The sequence below is a fragment of the Polyodon spathula genome, chromosome 13 (genome assembly GCF_017654505.1).
Source record: "Polyodon spathula isolate WHYD16114869_AA chromosome 13, ASM1765450v1, whole genome shotgun sequence".
Lineage (NCBI taxonomy): Eukaryota > Metazoa > Chordata > Actinopteri > Acipenseriformes > Polyodontidae > Polyodon > Polyodon spathula.
Window position 1 is genome coordinate 35,363,603 of NC_054546.1, and position 17,769 is coordinate 35,381,371.

General features: G+C 36.1%; 1 protein-coding gene and 1 long non-coding RNA gene across 3 annotated transcripts; both read right to left on the reverse strand.

The window, feature by feature from the left end:
• Window positions 1–792: 792 nt before the first annotated feature.
• On the reverse strand, window positions 793–13,774 carry LOC121325460 (meckelin-like). Of its 2 annotated transcripts, XM_041267949.1 has the most exons (21): window positions 13,693–13,774; window positions 13,067–13,154; window positions 12,627–12,704; window positions 11,719–11,784; window positions 11,228–11,354; window positions 10,907–11,018; window positions 9,936–10,026; window positions 8,908–8,964; window positions 8,352–8,450; window positions 7,856–7,954; window positions 7,414–7,509; window positions 7,107–7,200; window positions 6,588–6,718; window positions 5,770–5,910; window positions 5,200–5,280; window positions 4,400–4,516; window positions 3,760–3,876; window positions 3,247–3,345; window positions 2,932–3,034; window positions 1,165–1,310; window positions 793–991 (listed from the first exon to the last, which is right to left on the reverse strand). In XM_041267949.1, exons 1-21 carry the CDS (start codon window positions 13,764–13,766, stop codon window positions 911–913), a joined length of 2,097 nt encoding a protein of 698 aa, XP_041123883.1. In that variant the 5' UTR covers window positions 13,767–13,774; the 3' UTR covers window positions 793–910. The 2 variants fall into 2 exon arrangements, with proteins under 2 accessions (XP_041123883.1, XP_041123884.1); XM_041267950.1 differs by lacking the exon at window positions 3,247–3,345.
• A 510-nt stretch (window positions 13,775–14,284) lies between these two features.
• On the reverse strand, window positions 14,285–15,836 carry LOC121325544. The gene is made up of 4 exons (XR_005951350.1): window positions 15,765–15,836; window positions 14,917–14,983; window positions 14,560–14,601; window positions 14,285–14,348 (listed from the first exon to the last, which is right to left on the reverse strand). It is a non-coding gene; the product is annotated as an uncharacterized LOC121325544 (long non-coding RNA).
• Between the last annotated feature and the right edge of the window lie 1,933 nt (window positions 15,837–17,769).

Below are 17,769 nucleotides of genomic sequence, written 5' to 3' on the forward strand. Positions count from 1 at the left end.
TTGCAATTATTCATTTGTTGTGTGTGTGTGTGTGTGTGTATATATATATATATATATATATATATATATATATATATATATATATATATATATATATATATTACAAAGAGACAGATACATTTTTACTCAGCTACCCAATTAATTGTATGCTACTCAATGTTGCACTCATGGTCCTATAGAGAAAGGTATTGTAATTAAAATATGTAGTGTGGAGATTTCATCAAAGGATTACGACATTTTGTGTGTGTGTGTGTGTGTGTGTTTTACCAATGCAGAAAGCCAATAAAACTGTTGAATTGTTTATGAAGACGAACGTGTTGTGTATATGTTTTGGCAAGATTACAATGTATAGGAAGATCTACCATTAATATGCATCTTGTAAAAAACATATTCAGGGTGGAAACTTGGACTCCTACAGATGAATCCCGTGTTTGATCCTGGATTGACTTAACTATTAGTAAATCACTGCTCATGCTAGACAAGAATGCACAAATTCATGTGACTGACATTCACATACATTACTTTAAGAGAGGAGTGCGAGCCATGTAGCTGAGCAATTGCGTAGTTCAATGCTTTGGCTGAATGCTGGCAGGACAAATAAGTTAGCTGTAGTTCAGTTGCCCCATGACAGTTGACTATTCAATAAGTCACTACTGTAGTTTGGTGGGTAGGCCATGTTGATACTAAATTGTTAAAGTCCTACTGCACTGGGGACACTGGAGAACAATTATTTATGCAATTTTTTTGAATGGTGCAGGTAATGACATATCCCAGGAAGTATTTAACACAACATTAACAATCACTGTATTGTTTATTAGAAAAATGCAACCACATTAAAGATATATTTCAATATAAATACACATATAAGTTTGTTTTATTATAAACATTCATCTTCCGAAAAAAAAACCATTTAGATCAGAAAGCATTGGTCCACCAATGTCTTTTTGGCGAGATTATTTCTTGCAATATAATACCGAAGCATCTCCAGCAACTGCAACAAGGAATTAGAAACAACAAGATAAGTTAAAATGACTGAATCGCAAATATACATACAGTACATACAGCATGCAACACTACTCTTTAAAAACAAACTAGACAGATTTATACCGGTTCCAATTGGAATAATAATACAAATGAAATTACTTGAATCACTATTTTTCCTACCTGCTGTACAAGATATGTAAGGATGGTAGCCAGCACAATGTCCTGAGTCCCAAGGTCGATAATACAGAACAGCAGTGTGTCAAACAGCAGGAGAACCAGCTCATTCCCATAATAAAGAACATTGCTGAAGACAATGCCATCTGGATCTGAAGCAGAGAGAAAAATACAATCACTCAGCATGTTTTGGGTAGTCTTTATCATGCCAACCATAAGAAACTGACAAAATTTGGCATGTTTCCTGTACAGTACATGAATTTCCAGACTTTAGATTGCAACCGCATGTTTGTAGAGCTAAAAGAGATGCATTTTCTTTCTTTGAGATGTGCTATCCATATTTGCACTCTGGTAGCATGGGGGCATACAAGTAAAAGCCAAGTCAGTAAAAATATTTAGTCTTGACCTCAGGAATGTCAAATGGCCAACTTTTACCATCTCGATTAGAGTAACAGTATGTAAGTGGTATAAGCAGCACAAGTTTTTAGTCGATGCAGTTAATTTTTTTATTTTTATGGTAATCTTACAGAAAAGGCAGTGGTTAAAAAAAAACACTTTAGCATTGGGGCCTTGAGCTAACAAGCATGACCAATCAGCAACAACTCAACTTAAACAGGCTGCTATGTCGACATGTTAGGCTGCTGAATCACATAGGCTTCCCTGCAGCTGTAAAAGCTCACCTTGAGCTGGCAGGCAAAAGATCTGCTAAACCCTTCCAATTACCCTGATGAAGCTGCTGCGAAATGCGTTGGTTAAACTAATAAAGTTCTTTCCACTTTTTAAACTATCTCCTAAGTGTTGCTGGGCTTCTTACCTAAACCCTTAAGCTGCAGAGGAATTGAGAGACAGACATCCATCCCTGTTCTGTCCAACAGGGTGAGGCATCACAGGGGGTGTATCAGTGACATTTTTGTCAATCCTGAGATTTGCATTTGAGACTATGACAAAGTTACGGAACTTCTGACAAAAAAAATCTTAAGGGTAAATGCTATAGCTATGGAATTAAAGCAGAGATTTGATGGACAGGAGTGTCTTCAAAGTGTAAATATATCTAACATAAATAAATAAATAGTTAGAAAAACTGGATTAAGCACCAGTTACTTTGGTACCTACCTGATTGATTGTTCAGACAGTGGGTCCTACACAATAACAGTTGCTCTGATTGGCTCAACGTACGAGATGTCATTCTCAAATAACCAGTACATTTCCGTTTAAGAGTTGGGTTCTTAATTGCCCCATTAAATGGCCAGGCAATAGCCCCCCCTCCAGATACTACACTGATGGGCCCATAAGAATCTGTGATACTAGCTTTTGAGGGTAGCTGTGTATCATTGCTCATATTAAATGTTTTATATGACAACTCAGTTGAGTTACTCTAATGTTGTGACCTGTGGCAATGCAGTTTATAACTGATCCAATTAGGCATGCCTTGTCCTCATTGGGCCAGAGTGGGGCCATGCTCCTTGCTGAAAGAATAATGTATAGATACTTGGCTTGCTTAGAAAAGTTTACCATGACAATGCTCTGCAGTAACTTTGCAGTTTCTTGTTATTTATCAATTTATTTATTTTTTGGTCAGAATAAAGGCATCACAATTTAAATTGAATTCCTTGTTATGACGTGTACAGTGTACTGCTGCAGTATGTCAAAGAACTAAGTGTACTTGCATTTCTGAAAACAACTAGTAAACAATTAATACAATGGGGCTAAAAGGTGTGCTTTATATAGGCAAAGATGGTTTGTTCTGGTCAGGTTTAGATATATAGTACTTACCATTGTAGAACATGCTCCTTTCAAATGGCCGCTGGAATTCATAGTTCATAATTTTCTCTAAGAAGAGTTTGTCCTTCACTATGTAGTCCATGTCTACGTGAACCTATATGAGAATGTTCTTTTTTTAATTAGTTTTACTTTATTAAACATCATGACAGGCATTCTATCTATCTATTTATTACTGTAACACTGTCATTGACTTGTTTTGTGGAGAAAAAAAAAGTTTTATTGTCTCTATCAACATACCACAATACTATATTAATTTAGCATTTGGATCTTTCCTGTTAAAAATGTTTCAAGCAAGAGGTTACTCACATGTTCGAGGAATGAAGACAGAAACCAATTCATGGTATAATAGATTTTTTTCTTTTGATCCAGCAAGCCTTGGGATCCACCTCTGCCATTCATTGTTGTCTTCATATGGAAATAAACACTAATAATTCAGACTTTCAATGGAAATGACTTGGCAAGATCTAGACATGAATTTTTTTTTTTTTTTTTTTTTTCCCCGAAAGAAAACAAATCAATTCCTGTGGCATAGGTCAAGGATGTGAATATAGATTTGTGAAAAAAATACAAATTCTAGTTGAAAAAGTTATTACATTTCATACTTGTTTGTTTTGGACATCAGTTAATTCATTACATAGAAAACCTGGTGGCAGTAAGGCAGACCCAGAAAGGGTAAAGAAACTACACTGGACTGAACATATTTCAAAATTATGTTTTTTTGAATACTTACATATTTGTCTTACATCATATAGATTTTGTTTGGTTGTAGACTGACAACTACTGCTATGTCAAATCTCTAAGATTTGAGCACCAAAGTACCTCAGAGAGTGGTAGCAGAATCTTGTCCAGCTGGTTCCTGACTTTTTGTGTGAGAAGGAAGTCAAAGGTTTGAATTTCAGAGCTTGGTTCCAGGCCCCGCAGAGCACACAGGTTATCCTGCCAAGGGACAAAAGAACACGTTGAAATTAGCACCAACGACCTTAAAACAGAATTAGCAAGAAAGCAGGTTTACGGACAGGTAAGCTAAAACTACAAGGTCTGCTGAACATGATTGTTGGCCACTGTAGTTTTAAAAAGGGTAATGCTAGATTGGACAGTGTTGCAATTTTGTGGCCAAAGGACTGGATAATATTATTCCACAGGGTTTGTACATGTTAAATATTGAGCAACAGCACATTTTCCATCCTGTGCCATTTACTGCAGCTGTTGGATGTAACGAAGCAATCATTTTACACAACTCCACAACACTATCACTGCCAGTGTAACAAATGTCCAACCTTAAATCTACCACCACCCCCATAGCTCTATGTGCAAAGAAAATGTATGAAAAGAATAACACAACTGTAATGATATAAATTAGCAAGGAACAATTTAGTTGATTTTGTGATGTTTTGTGAAAAAGATCAGTGTTTTTTATATTTATCACACATGTCTCACAGAGAAATAAATGGAGAACAACCTTTTCTTTCTGCAGGTTAGTGTGCATGGTTTCCATATTGACGTCTGCATGTCCATGGACCGAGCGACCATGGATGTAGAATCCATAGCACTGGTGCAGGAGAATGAACACAGACACCTAGCGGGAGAAGGAGACCCATATTTCACAAGGTAGTATGTGAAAAGAATGTACTTATTATTTTTGGTACAAAAACTTTTTATTTAAAAAAAAAGATACATATTTCAAATACAACAAATACAAATGAAGTTACTGGTAATCTACTGGTCCTTTTTGATTTTACAGTTCATAACAGCTTAATTATTTGGATTTTAGTTTCACAAACACCTCTGTTATCGACACTCAGCTCTGCCCTGTTGTCATAGAAATGGCGCTTGACAGTTCTCCATCTGTACTGATGCACATTTCAAGGGAAAGAATGCAGCAAATTGGATAGACAACAAATGGCAACTCAACTGAAACTCTACTTTACAGGGTGTGGTAATTGACCATTTAAGAAACAAATTAAGAACCACTTAGCGGCTCCAGTTGGAGGCAATTGGTGATATGGAAAGAAGATGGCTACAGAGGAGGGAGAAGCCCTGTTGGTCTGACTATGTCAGGCTTACATTTTAATGTTTTTATTTTCTTTTTTGTAGGGGAACTATTATAATAGCCAACCTGATCTCCAGTAGCTCTTTTGTTTGACCAATTAACCATGTTTTTATCCCATCTAACTAACCAATAGGGCTCAAAGAATTCCCAGTAAAGGGAATCATTTTCCACTTTACCATAATATTCCCATCAGTTATATAAATACTTACGTTGCTCATGGAGCACAAGTCCACAAACTGACGGATTTTATCCTCTACTAACCGTTCATAGATGACGACAAAAAACAGGATCTGCAGAAAACCAATGAAATCAATCATTGTAATCGAAATAGAGCATGAGCTACAAAACTGAATCAATAGCTTAACCTAACTCTCAAGGTCAACCAACCAACATTACTGTGACAAACTGTATTGCATTCAACAAAAACTGATGGATAGATGAATGGACAGATACCGCCATGTATCCTCAGAATCTGATACTACTACATACTATACAAAATGACGGCAAATAATTCTAATGTCAAGTTTCTTGGCAATTGGATATGCGGTTCTCTATAGAAAGTGTGAAGTGTAAAATGCTGCAAGTACATACGGATGTACAATTGCCACTGTATCCCACAGTCAGGGATAATATCAATTCAAATAGTGCTATCGACAGCTCCAGGAAACCTCCACGAAAGGCTTTTACAGGTCAATGATTTCCAATAACAGAGCCATCTCTACATAACCCAAGATATTACTAGACTCTTATTTACAGAGAAATGGGAGAAGTAGAATTACTTGAGCTATGCCGACTACCAGCCAGATAGAAGCAGTTATTCCATATCGGAGGATAGGGCTCCAGGAAGCCTGGTAACTATCAGCTCCCGGCTGCACAGCCAAGTTCAGATCTCTCGCCGCAATGTTTATGACCCCAATGACCTGCAGAGAAATGAGGCAGCAGGATGGAGTCAGTTAGTGCGCTATTATTTTTTACTTAATATAAAAACTAGCACTGACCTCCAGAATCTCAATACATAGGTACATTATATTGGAAAGGTTAGCTGTGTGTGCATTTTGAAGCCCCTCTCAATCCTTAGTAACATCAAAGATTTCACATGTATTATTTTTAAATGGCTTTAGGAAATTTAGCTTTCAATGATTTTCAATTAATTTTTAAAGCATTATAAGTGCATAGGTTAATCCCTATGTACGTGTGAACTAAGTAACATTCAAATTATTATTAGTAGTAGTAGTATGACTATTTGTATTATTATACTAGATAAACAACTAAACTCAGTTTTACAGCAAAACAAAACTATGTAATATAAAACTTTTATTAACTTATTGGACAGTGCCACCCAATGGTAAAACTTTGTAAATGTGTTTTTTAATTGAACAAAGCCCCTGTTGACAATAAGCCTTGCTGGTTCACATAGAATATTTACAACGGAGGGCTTCTTTGTGATACCGTTTATATTTCATAGATTATTATTTAGTAAAGGGAAATTAAAATCAGAGTTTTATGATAACACCCCTAGCATTACTCCTGTGGCCCTATTACTGCATTGTTTCCAGGTACACTGATAGCCCCAGAGCTGACCCTACCCCTCCCTCACCTCCAGTATTAGGAGCACTGCAAAGAGTTGCAGTTGGGGGTTCAGTTTCCTTGTCGTCTGGATCTCATTCCACTCATTGGCCACAAAGAAGCTTCTCCAGGCACTGACTGAGGGGGCGCTGCTACTGCTTCCTAAAGAGACAGGATGGAGGAACAGGTCATACATCGAATAGACAGGCAACTTAAAATTGGTTCTGTTTTCCCAAACGTATATGTTCCAGACCACCCCCTATCTCACTAGCGGTAGAGTGCTGCAGGGGGACAGGATAATGGTTACAAGCATACCCATACCAGGTTGCTCTTTAAACTTTTGACATTATTATATTATTGCTATAGGTGATTCCCCCATTTAAAAATAATGGCTAATTATTATTTTTTTAAATCAATGAATACATACATTTTAATGGACACAACACAGTGCATTAGGAATGGTCAATCCTGATTGAGTTTTAATTTGGATACTTCCCACTGCTCCAATGCATTTGTTTATTCAAACTTCCCTCTAATATAGTTGCTATACCTGCATGATGTCTAGTATTCTTTGGTCTCTCCCAGTCTATCAGAAAGATGGAGATGGTCATCTGAACGATCAGCATGTGAATGAGCTGCAATGCCTGTATAATAAAGGCAAGCCAGCTTGTATCAGTTGCATACAGATTTTAGGTGCTTCCTAAAATACCTCCCAATAGCTCAGAATCTATGGCTTTTCATCTCATCACTTCCTGTATCACTTTGGTATTTTGTTTTAGCTTGATCATTTTCTACATCTCTACACACAATCTGTACTATTTTCTGCATGTTCAAATACATGAAGCGTTTCATCCTACCTTGAATGCAAACGCCAAAGACAGATAAATGATAAAATCTGTTTCAAGACTCCCACCAGGAGAGGGCAGTGCCACATCAACTGTAGTGTGCTGGCCCTATAGAATCAACAGAAAAAAAGAATATTAGATTTCACACATTCACGCTAAATCTGTAGCCAAAATTATCACTTTGCACGGCTCTTTGTATAATTTAAAACTAATACACATATACAGCACTTATGGAGTAACAGGACTAATGTGGGCTTTTAGCAGTCCCATCATTTTCCCACACTCTTAAAAAGGATTGAAAATACTTGTAAGCGCCATGCTTTGCCTGATTTCAAAACAGAATTCCGATGGTTATGCTTCTTGTAGCCTGCAAAACTGTCATGTATGCCTTATGTATTCATGTTTTTGTATGGGGACCTCTAGAAACACAATGTTAACAACAAGAACTACTAACCTTAAAAGCAACAAGCCAGTAGATACCAGTGCCAATTGTGATAAAGAACAAAGTGTTGGCAACATTGCCAGTCAGAAATGCTAAGTATTTGATTATGGTCTGTGAAAAGAAGACAAAAATGGGATTTAAATACAAATATATATTCTTATTACAATCCATCAAGTTTCTTCTTTCCTATTCTTAAGCAATATTTGAGTGCACTGACTAGGAGGAAAACTTGTGAGCAGCATCACCTAAGATTACAATGGATAACTATCTAGTCTGAACCAAGGAAATGTAGTCCAACTACTATTAAAGTTCATGTAGACAGGTTCAGTCGGAGAGATTCTGTTCAGGCATTTGGGTGTGCTGTTTTCCCTTTAATGACAATTATGAAGAATGTTTTCTATTTAAACTAGTAATATAATCGAAACACATATTTTTATTGGTTCTCTATTTTCAGCTGTGTGTTACAGAGGTGGCAAGAGACAGTGAGAAAATGTGACTCAGTCCTTACTGTGCAGTTGATAAACTGCTGCCCCGCCCTGTGCCTCCAACTGCTGGTGTCCAGCATAGCAAGGAAGATGGAGAGACCGCCCAGTACTGCCAGAGCAATCTGAAACACAAACACATACACACATTACATACTTCTTTTTATAATTCAATGTATTTCTATTTTTCAATAGGTACTGTATGAGCTATAACACAATTTTAAACAGGATTTTACAACAGCAGTGTATATTAATATAAATTGTTAACTACATTTTCCTGCATACCTAAAACCATTTCTCACCTGTGTTAGGCTTTTATTTATACTGCTGCAATGATTTAATCATCCTCTTTACTGTCATCACTTAATGATAAGATATGATAAAGATCTTCTAAGGTGTATCATTAAATTGGCAGGGATAACCTTTCTCTTACAGCATATTCTACACTGGTAACAGATATTGGAGAAACAATATAATAATATGTTTTGCAAATCAATTCCAACCTTATCCCAGTCTCTATATATCAGCATAGACACTAGACTGCTAACCTCCACACAAACCATTAAAAGTGGTCTTACTTACAAAAGTATTTATTCTCGTTGAGTCCTGGTTCATACTGTAGGTGACAGCAAATGCTACCTGAGTTAACAAATTAAATCGACATCAGAACAGCAGCTTCAGAGATATGTAGATTGTTATCATGTAATAGTAAACCGATACACATGTGAGATAATCAAAGCAGGAGCATCTTCTATTTATAGCAATTCCCTCTTGAACTCATCAATTCATTTGTTGTCTCATGAGAGCAAACTATACTATCAGATTGTCTGCATGCAACACATTCTTAGCTGAATAGTAAACGTGTATTCTGTACCTTCCAGCCAGTACTGAGGCGGATGCAGAATGATTGTAGTTATGCATTTGTATTTGTTGCTTGTTTTGCTTGTCTCAGAACCCAAAGCTAATTAATACCTTGGTACAGTATTATATCATGTACTCCGAAAGGATTTTATTGAGAAATGAGCATGCTTGCTTAGTATGTTGAAATAAATACATAGCAGTTGGAGAATAAGGTTACATTTGTCAAAACACTGCCAATAGGATGTACGGATGCTATTTGCATTACAAAAAAAAAATAAGTTATGAGTCATCTTAATGCAAAGTGTGTGCTGCGTATGTCATGTGTTTAACATTACAAACCTGTTTGAATTCAAACTAATGAACACATTGCAGAAAGATTTGAGACAAAGGGGCCTATTCTTGGTGTTTCAAATTGAAACGTACTCATTTCAAAATATGTTTTCTTAATATTTAATTTCTCTACCATGCTCTGTTGTTTTTCAGATTTTTATTTACGTGGCTTAGAAACAAATATTGTAACAATGGGCCTATTCCTGAAAAAAGCCCTACAAAAATTACAAAGTTGGGTGGTTTAATTTATTTATACTATATACAGGTATATATTTTGTGAATAAATGTACAATTAATTAGATGCATTCTCCTTTTGAAAAGGAATGAGTACATTACAGAGTGAAGGAAAAGTATCATTTATTTTAGTTTACCTCAAAGTTTAGGATTCATTGTTTAATGTTATTCCTCGTCAGATTTACCTGGGCTTGGCTGTTGATGTCCACTGTGGTGTACTGCACTGTCAGCTTGAAGGGTGGCTCATTACCAGGGCTGCTAACTGGCTGATACACACTATTTATCAGCAAACACAAAGGAAAAGTAGAAGAACTTCTTAGGAACTACATAAAAAGTGAAGTACAAAGTAATGAGGCCTAGACTTACCAGCGACTATTTAAAACTGAGAATTGGAAGTGACAAAGAGAATATGCGCCTTTAATTGTGTGTTTTGGACAGTTCTTTTTTTTATTACATTAGTACAGGTACATTATAACGACATATAGTGAATGCCTACTGAACAGGAAGTGCACTTTAAAAATGTACGTTTGCATCGTATTAGAATTAGTCATCTTCCAGTCTAACATTTTTATCACAGCTTTGTCATTACAGGAGGAGGTCAACATGGAAACCAAACTTCGCTCTTGCTGCCTTAAAGGGCAGGGTTGACCCTAACCAAATGATCCTAAATGGTAATGATTTGACTACAATAGCAATTAAATGGTCCTGTATAAATGGGCTGTTGCTACAGTTCTATGAGCCATCAATAGAATGGTGCCACAGATGTAAATCCTTTGTGGGGAATGCAGTACCACATGAAAAACAGTATTATACTATTCACAAAGCTGGAGTTGTTTTAAGATTAGTATTTACGAAACTCTTCCAGACTGAGACCAACTGCAAAATATAAAACTAATGAATCAAAACACACTTATAAAAAAAAAAGTGTTACCCTTTTGAAAACAGGGCCTTGTATGTGGAATATTTACTCTAAATCCATTTTGTTGCCATTGCCTTTGGTAATACATTGGTATTATAAAAGTGTCCACATGTTTTTTTTCAGACTTTTCTGTTAGGGGAGATACATTTGCAGGTCAGGATGGTAAGGTTTGCACTGCCATTGTTCAAACAGTGGCTGTAGTGGGGATGAATAGAAGCTACGAATCAATCCAATTACCTCAGGACTAGCTTGCTGGTGTAGGTGACATATTGAGGTTGACTGTTCAGGTTATCCTGTCTTCCTGTCAATCCATCTACCAAGAAGAATCTCTGCTGAACTTGAGAGCTGCCTGCGTTTAAAGCATTTTGATAATTTGTTCAGTTATAGACTACTGAGTATTTAATAGTTATGAATGAAGTTACAGAAAGGACTGTTGCACACACACATGGTTTGTATACCATTTTGTTCCTTTTTTTTGTCACAAATGTCAGACAAATGTGAGAAATGTTACTTTTCACTAAAGAAAAGCTTCTGAATAAATAAAGTGAAATAACTCACCCGGGCTGCTCGTGACTGGAACTGGCCACAAAGACTCGTTGCCCTGACTATCACTGTACTGGAGGAACAGCTCATAAAACACAGGCTCGGGAAACTGTTTGAGGAGCTCCAAAATTTGTACTGAACACTTAAAAAAAAAAATGGAAAATTAAGTGTTCAGACTATTTTAATGTATAATTTCAGCATAATATGGCATTATTCGACACATTAAAACTTTGAACTCAAATATATATAGCTACAGTTACTTTAAATAAAACCGTTTACAACTGGACTAACCATTAGCCATTTCCTCCATAACTACATGGTAACACTACATGTTTAGCAGTATCGTTACACAGTTGCATGTACTGTATATAGTCTAATACTGTACTATGTGTAAGTGCTGTATTCTGCTTTTACAGTGTAGGTAGAACACTTTTTCAGTTACTTTTTGTAATCACTTTTAAAAATGCCAGCCACAGTTGACAGCTAACAGGGAGATGTATACATACAGACTGGCTGTAGGACGTCCCAAAGAGATAAGCTGCATCAAGTTTCTTCTGTGTGTCCGAGCACAGCTGAAAGACAAGCATATGAAAGATGATTCTAAAATTACTACAAATAACATCATTTTGAACATTTGAACAAGAATTAAAAAAAAAAAAAAAAAACATAGAATCAATTTAAGATCTATTAGCCCTTAAAATGATAAACACCTGGCCTCAGGCCCAAGAAACCAATGAGAATTATGTTTTCAAGTCAATCTGTTTACAGAGTATAGTTCGTTGCTTAGAGTTGTATTGATCTAGAGTGAAACTTCCGTTTATTTTAATATGTGTCTTATTTAGAACTCAAAAGGTGACAATCATATGGGAATCAATCATTCAGCTTGAGGTTTAGAGCCAGTATGGCAGATATGGAAGTTGATATATCAAGCATAAGGGGCAGCAGCATAATAGTCTAAACATAATGTACAGAACTGAATGTATTTATTTTATCTGGGCTGATTTTGTACTTTTAGCTCTTATTCAGTAGTCTGTACTACATATATTACATGTATTATTAATACAAAGCTGAATCCAACTGTAACAATATATGTGCTACACATCTTTGCAATCTACAGTCTGTGCTATGCATCTTTTTTTTGTTGCTCTAAATTAAAATATTCCACAAGGTGTTATAAAAATGACAGTACTGCATTTGAAATATCACCACTATTCATTAAATGTTATGCTATTTGAAGAATGTTTAAAGTTTGTATGCATGAAATAAAGTTTTGATTTAATCTCATGAAACAGTTTATGAAACTATAAAAAAACTCCATCATGACTTTAAGCTTTGTGAAAATGGTTGATGTTATTATTATGTACTGTTACATTTTAAAATCCACAGGTTTGTAACAAGCATGGGTAATATTTACCTGCAATGTCCCTCCTGTTACATCTTGCCAGCCTAAAAAATTTCCTCTGGCATCATATTTAGCAATTTTAAAATTCATCTGTTGGAAGTAAGAACACACAGGTGAAAATTTGTAACAGCAAATCAGATTAAAAAAAAACAAACAAAAAAAAAACATAATAAAATTAAGAAATCATAAAAAAAGAATAATAGCTATTCAAAACAGAGCAACATCACTATATCTAAACTGAATAAATATGTGTATTTATTTACTTCATTAGTTATTGTCTGCCCATTGAAATAAAAGGTTAACTGGAGTTCAGCTAAGAGCTTCTTCAGTGTTCTAAACCCCACATGGATGAAAGCCATAACCCAAAAGTGTGTCTTATTGAGTTCTTATAAGTTTTACCTCAGTTTATAATTGAGGGCTTGCAGGTATAGATGAAATGAGAACCAACAAACCTTAGCGTTCCTTTGGAATAATAGGCCCCTGGGGGCTGTCTGTCCCAGTGGCACTGCTGGATTATTATAAACCAGCCGAGGAAGGTAACTAATGAAAAGGAAGGCAGATTTCATGAACATAAAAAGGTTAGGTTAAAAATAAACTGTGGCTAAATCACATTCCCTTTAAGGGTTGTACCTTTGGTTTTGTGGGGTGTTTGTATTTTATTAGTAGTCTTTATATGAAGTAACTTAGTGCTAAAAGAGTTGGTAAAGTGGTTTATAAATGAGTAAATGCAGTTTTGATTAAATGTACACTTCTAAATTTCAAAACTAGGCTGAACAATCATATCTAATTGTACACATCCAGATTCTTTCATTGTGAATCCTTCTGTTAATTCTACTTCACCCAAAAGTCAACCATGTCTTTTGTAATTTTAGCTGAATCATCATTGTGTTACAGATTATATTTGAAAAGTATCTATTCTTTGAAAATCAAACATTTAGTGCCACCAGGTTACTGAACATAGTGACTAATCAGAAATAGTCAAAAAAACTAATCACAATTGTCAGATCATATCATGTAACATTTTGACATAAACGAATCAGACAGGATTTAAAAAAAACAAAACAATAAAAAAACTTACACTGATGTAGCTAAAGCTTGGTTGTAAAGATTGTATGCTCTGCTGTCCAGCGCATTGAAGTTGAGTATGACCATGTTGGTAAGAAGCTTCATCGACCGTGTTGTAGGCAGTCCAACAACATCCGGATAACAAGGGGGGGGGGGGGGGGGGGGGGGGGGGGGGGGGGGGGGGGGGGGGGGGGGGGGGGGGGGGGGGGGGGGGGGGGGAGGGGGGGGGGGGGGGGGGGGGGGGGGGGGGGGGGGGGGGGATAATAGAAAAGCAGCTTTTTTTTATTTTCCAGCACGTCCTTTCAAACAAAAGAAAAACTGAAGATCTATAAGGAGACAATTTTATTAAGTCAATAAGATGGGGGTAATAGGGGGAATCAAATTAAGCTGTGCAGGGTGCAACACCACTAAGCTATCTTCAATCACACAATGGTCTACCTTAATCCCTATGTAAAGGACTCCTGCTAAAGTCTTAGCCTCGTCCAAGCAGAGAAATGAATGCCCTACAGTAAATATGCATAATTAGTAAAGCACTTTAGTTCGATCAATGTAGTTACTGGTACTGTGAAATATATTAGCAACAGATAAGGAAGTCCATGCACTTACTGTACATGCCAGGAAACTTGCATCAAGGTATGTTTCAAACCAAAAGGAGCTTGGTACAGTGCCCTGTAAATAAATATGGTAGAACAGTTACTGGTAGGGTAATGTCATGTAAAATATAAAACTATAGGAATATAGTTCACAATATGGGAGAATCTAAAATAATGTAAAGCTGAATGCAACATACAAAAGGAAATCCAAAGAGGCATGATAAATACAATGAACAAAACAGAAAAGCAGCAGGATTCATCTGTAGTCGCCCTGCCCAAAAACTCACCACTGCAGTGATACTGGACTCTTTGAAGCACAACCCTCCCTTCTGAAAAGAAAGAAGTAATCAGGATTAAAGACTGGGGATTCACACTCACTTTCTGTACCTTCCTTGCAGTTCCTTATATGATTAATATAAGTATTAAAAACCTGACTGATCGATAGAATTGAGATGTTTACATATAGTACTGAGCAATAAGTTAAAAAGCAATTGTAGCAATGGATAAAGTACAGAATGCCACCATTTGTACCTATGTTTTACTATTTAGTGTATTTACATGAGAAAAAGACATGCAGACAAAGAATAAGAACTCAATTAGAAGCTCTTTGTGAATCCTAAAAAGGACATGCTTTAAGCTCTTACCAGCTGTGCCACTGGACAATGACAAGTTCCTGTTGCAGCGTAGAAGGTCTCCTGACACTGCACACACCTAAAAATAAATGACAGCTCATAAGTAATCTATAGGAAATTAATACACAACAGCTTATTGTCATGGTTACCTGAACTACACCGGGTTAGGTGGCCACTCGCCTACAAACCAGAGACAGAGAGACCACCATACTTAGTTTAGTCAGAAACCCCACGTGTTAAATTCTTTATTAAAACAGATTAGACAACACTACTAAAACGTACATGATATACACTGCATTCTTTTCACATTTTGAGGTGTCATTGCCCATAAATTAGCTTGCAAATAATTGGAGAGGCTGGCCGCAGGGAAGCCATGGTGGGCAGGGCAGAGAGAAAGTAGATAGCTGCCCTCCCCATTAGACAAAAACAAAGCCAAAAAAGCAGATGGAGGCTGGGGAGGAGAACCTGGCACATAGTGGGGATGTAGTGAATTGTGGCTTTCAGTAAAATTAGAGCAAGTTAGTGATTGACTTGGCAAAGAATGACAGCTTCATTAAAGCTAGTAAAATTAAGCCGATACATTTTATCATTCATTACTGATATTTTGATAACTCAATAACTTAATAAACATGTATTCAGGCAACTTAATTTAGTGATATATGAATGATAGGTACCAAATACCCTGCTAATTAGTAATATTATAATTACCATTAATTTTATTTACCCTACATATTATACCAACAGTATATATACTGGAGTAATGTACAGCTTTTCACATTCTAAGCCTTTCAATCAATGATGTTCTGGTACCTTCAATAAATGGTTCTTTGGAACCAATATGTCAAATGCAGCGTACTCACGTTGCACTGTCAAGGTTTACGACACTGTTACTAGGACAAGTAACACAGGAAACTGTATCCAGGCTGTCAACTACAAAGAAATACAAATTGGGAATTTTTAAATTGTTTTTTATGATATTGTATTAAAGAAACATATTTGTATCAAACAACAATGTTTTGTTGTTTGTGGTTTAATTTTTTATTTAAAAAATAAAAATAAAATGTTGATCAAATGTATAAGAGTAAATCCTAAATGCTTATGGAAAAAATATATATATCTTGGATACAAAATTATATTTTCTAAACATGAATTATCATCTAAATATATCAAGGATACATTTGCATCAGAGGGCTGTCCCTTACATGCTAGATTCATTAGTTACGGTAATGCTTAGAATTTACTTATTTATTTATTTAAAACATGATATCTGGAACTACACTTGGTTGCAGGACATGCTTTCAGATAGTGTAATTTCCCCACGGAAAGCTGTTCTTCCTGGGACTTTACCACTGCACCTGCTGTAATTCAAAATAATCCTTTAATAAATAAAAAGTAATTAAAAGCACTCATATTGCATAGAGTATCTATTGACTGTGTATTAACACATGCCTAAACTTCAATAAATAGGTGACTGCATATCAATTACATACCTTAAATACATTTTATGCAAAATAAAGCATTACCACATTTTCCTATTCTCTAAAGAATTATTATGCAACGTTTATTCTCTATTCCCTTTGCCCCTTCTCTCTTGCCAATGAGCACCTCAAAATGTTCACTAAACTTTTGTAACAGGACAAAATTGCACAACTTTTTTTATGGCAGAAAGGAAAAAAAAAAAAAAGGTGTTACAAAACTAATGAAAATACCATGTAGTACTGTGTATTTTTATTGAGAGAGAATCTGATTACATTTTATATGTTATTGAAAGTTTCTTTTTTTAACTCTAAAACATGAAGGTGCATGCATACTTACACAAACAGCGCACTCCACTATGGGTGAGCCCACATCCTTCACAGTATATCCATCCTTGCAGACACACTGAAGACCTGCAACAGAAAATAAACAGAAATAGGTGCTGTTCTGTTGTAGAGAATTTGAGACAGGGAGGTAAACAGAGGTTGCCTTAGAAACATGATTCACAAGATGGCAAAATTTAAAAGAATAATTTACTATTACCGTCCAGAGCAACATGGCAACTTCTTTTTTTTTTTAAATCACCTACTTAGTCGTCCTTTATTTGAATGCAATCACTGTGGACCTAATTATGTGCCTCTCTTCGTTGGGAATGACAGTGGTGGGTGCACTGCGTGTTTAACTCATGAGGGACTTTCAAATTAAGATCGCGCATGTTAGCTCAACTAATTACCTGGTTTAGCTACACACACAAAAAAAGGCTTACTGTAAATATTCCATTCCACACATCAGCAACCTCTGTGGGGATAAAACCCAAGCACAGTGTCAGCAGGCATATCTTGAGTACACATCTTCTGCATCTATATCACGTTTGGAGATGTAAATGAGTAGATTTTATGTTCGCTTAAAACAGCAAACATGATGGGAAAGTCTGCATTAATATTGTTGTTTGTTCCAGGAAAGGTAAGGCCATTTTTGCTTAAATAAAAAGCTGCCCACTGTAAATTAAGACCCTGGCTAAATGAGTTCAAACTATCTTACCCATCAGATGCATCCTAGTTTATCTATGTATTGAGTATAACATCAGGAACCAACCCACAGAACTTGATGCCACACATAAACTCTCATCCAATCCTATTTAAAGTCCCAGGGGAAGATTTAAAACCTCAAAGTTTGTTTTTCCTACTGAATCACCCCTAACCAGCCCAATGCAGTTGGTGCTGATCCCTTTAAACCCAAGTAACTGCAGTATACAAGACATGCAAACATTACATTGCCCAAGCTTTTATTAGCACTCACTCCCTTTAAGGGTTGCCAGTGCGACTGGGCAAACACTGTCAGAAGTGCATAATATTTGAAGTTCTAGTTGAATCTTTCTACAGCCATGTT

Excerpts from the sequence above, each read along its gene's own strand:
- LOC121325460 (XM_041267949.1), bottom strand. The coding sequence starts at position 13,766 with ATGGTCATACTCAACTTCAATGCGCTGGACAGCAGAGCATACAATCTT. Across the intron at positions 7,201-7,413 it reads CTTTGGCGTTTGCATTCAAG|GCATTGCAGCTCATTCACAT; the intron begins GTAGGATGAAAC and ends TTTATTATACAG. Across the intron at positions 5,911-6,587 it reads CAGTGCTCCTAATACTGGAG|GTCATTGGGGTCATAAACAT; the intron begins GTGAGGGAGGGG and ends ATTTCTCTGCAG.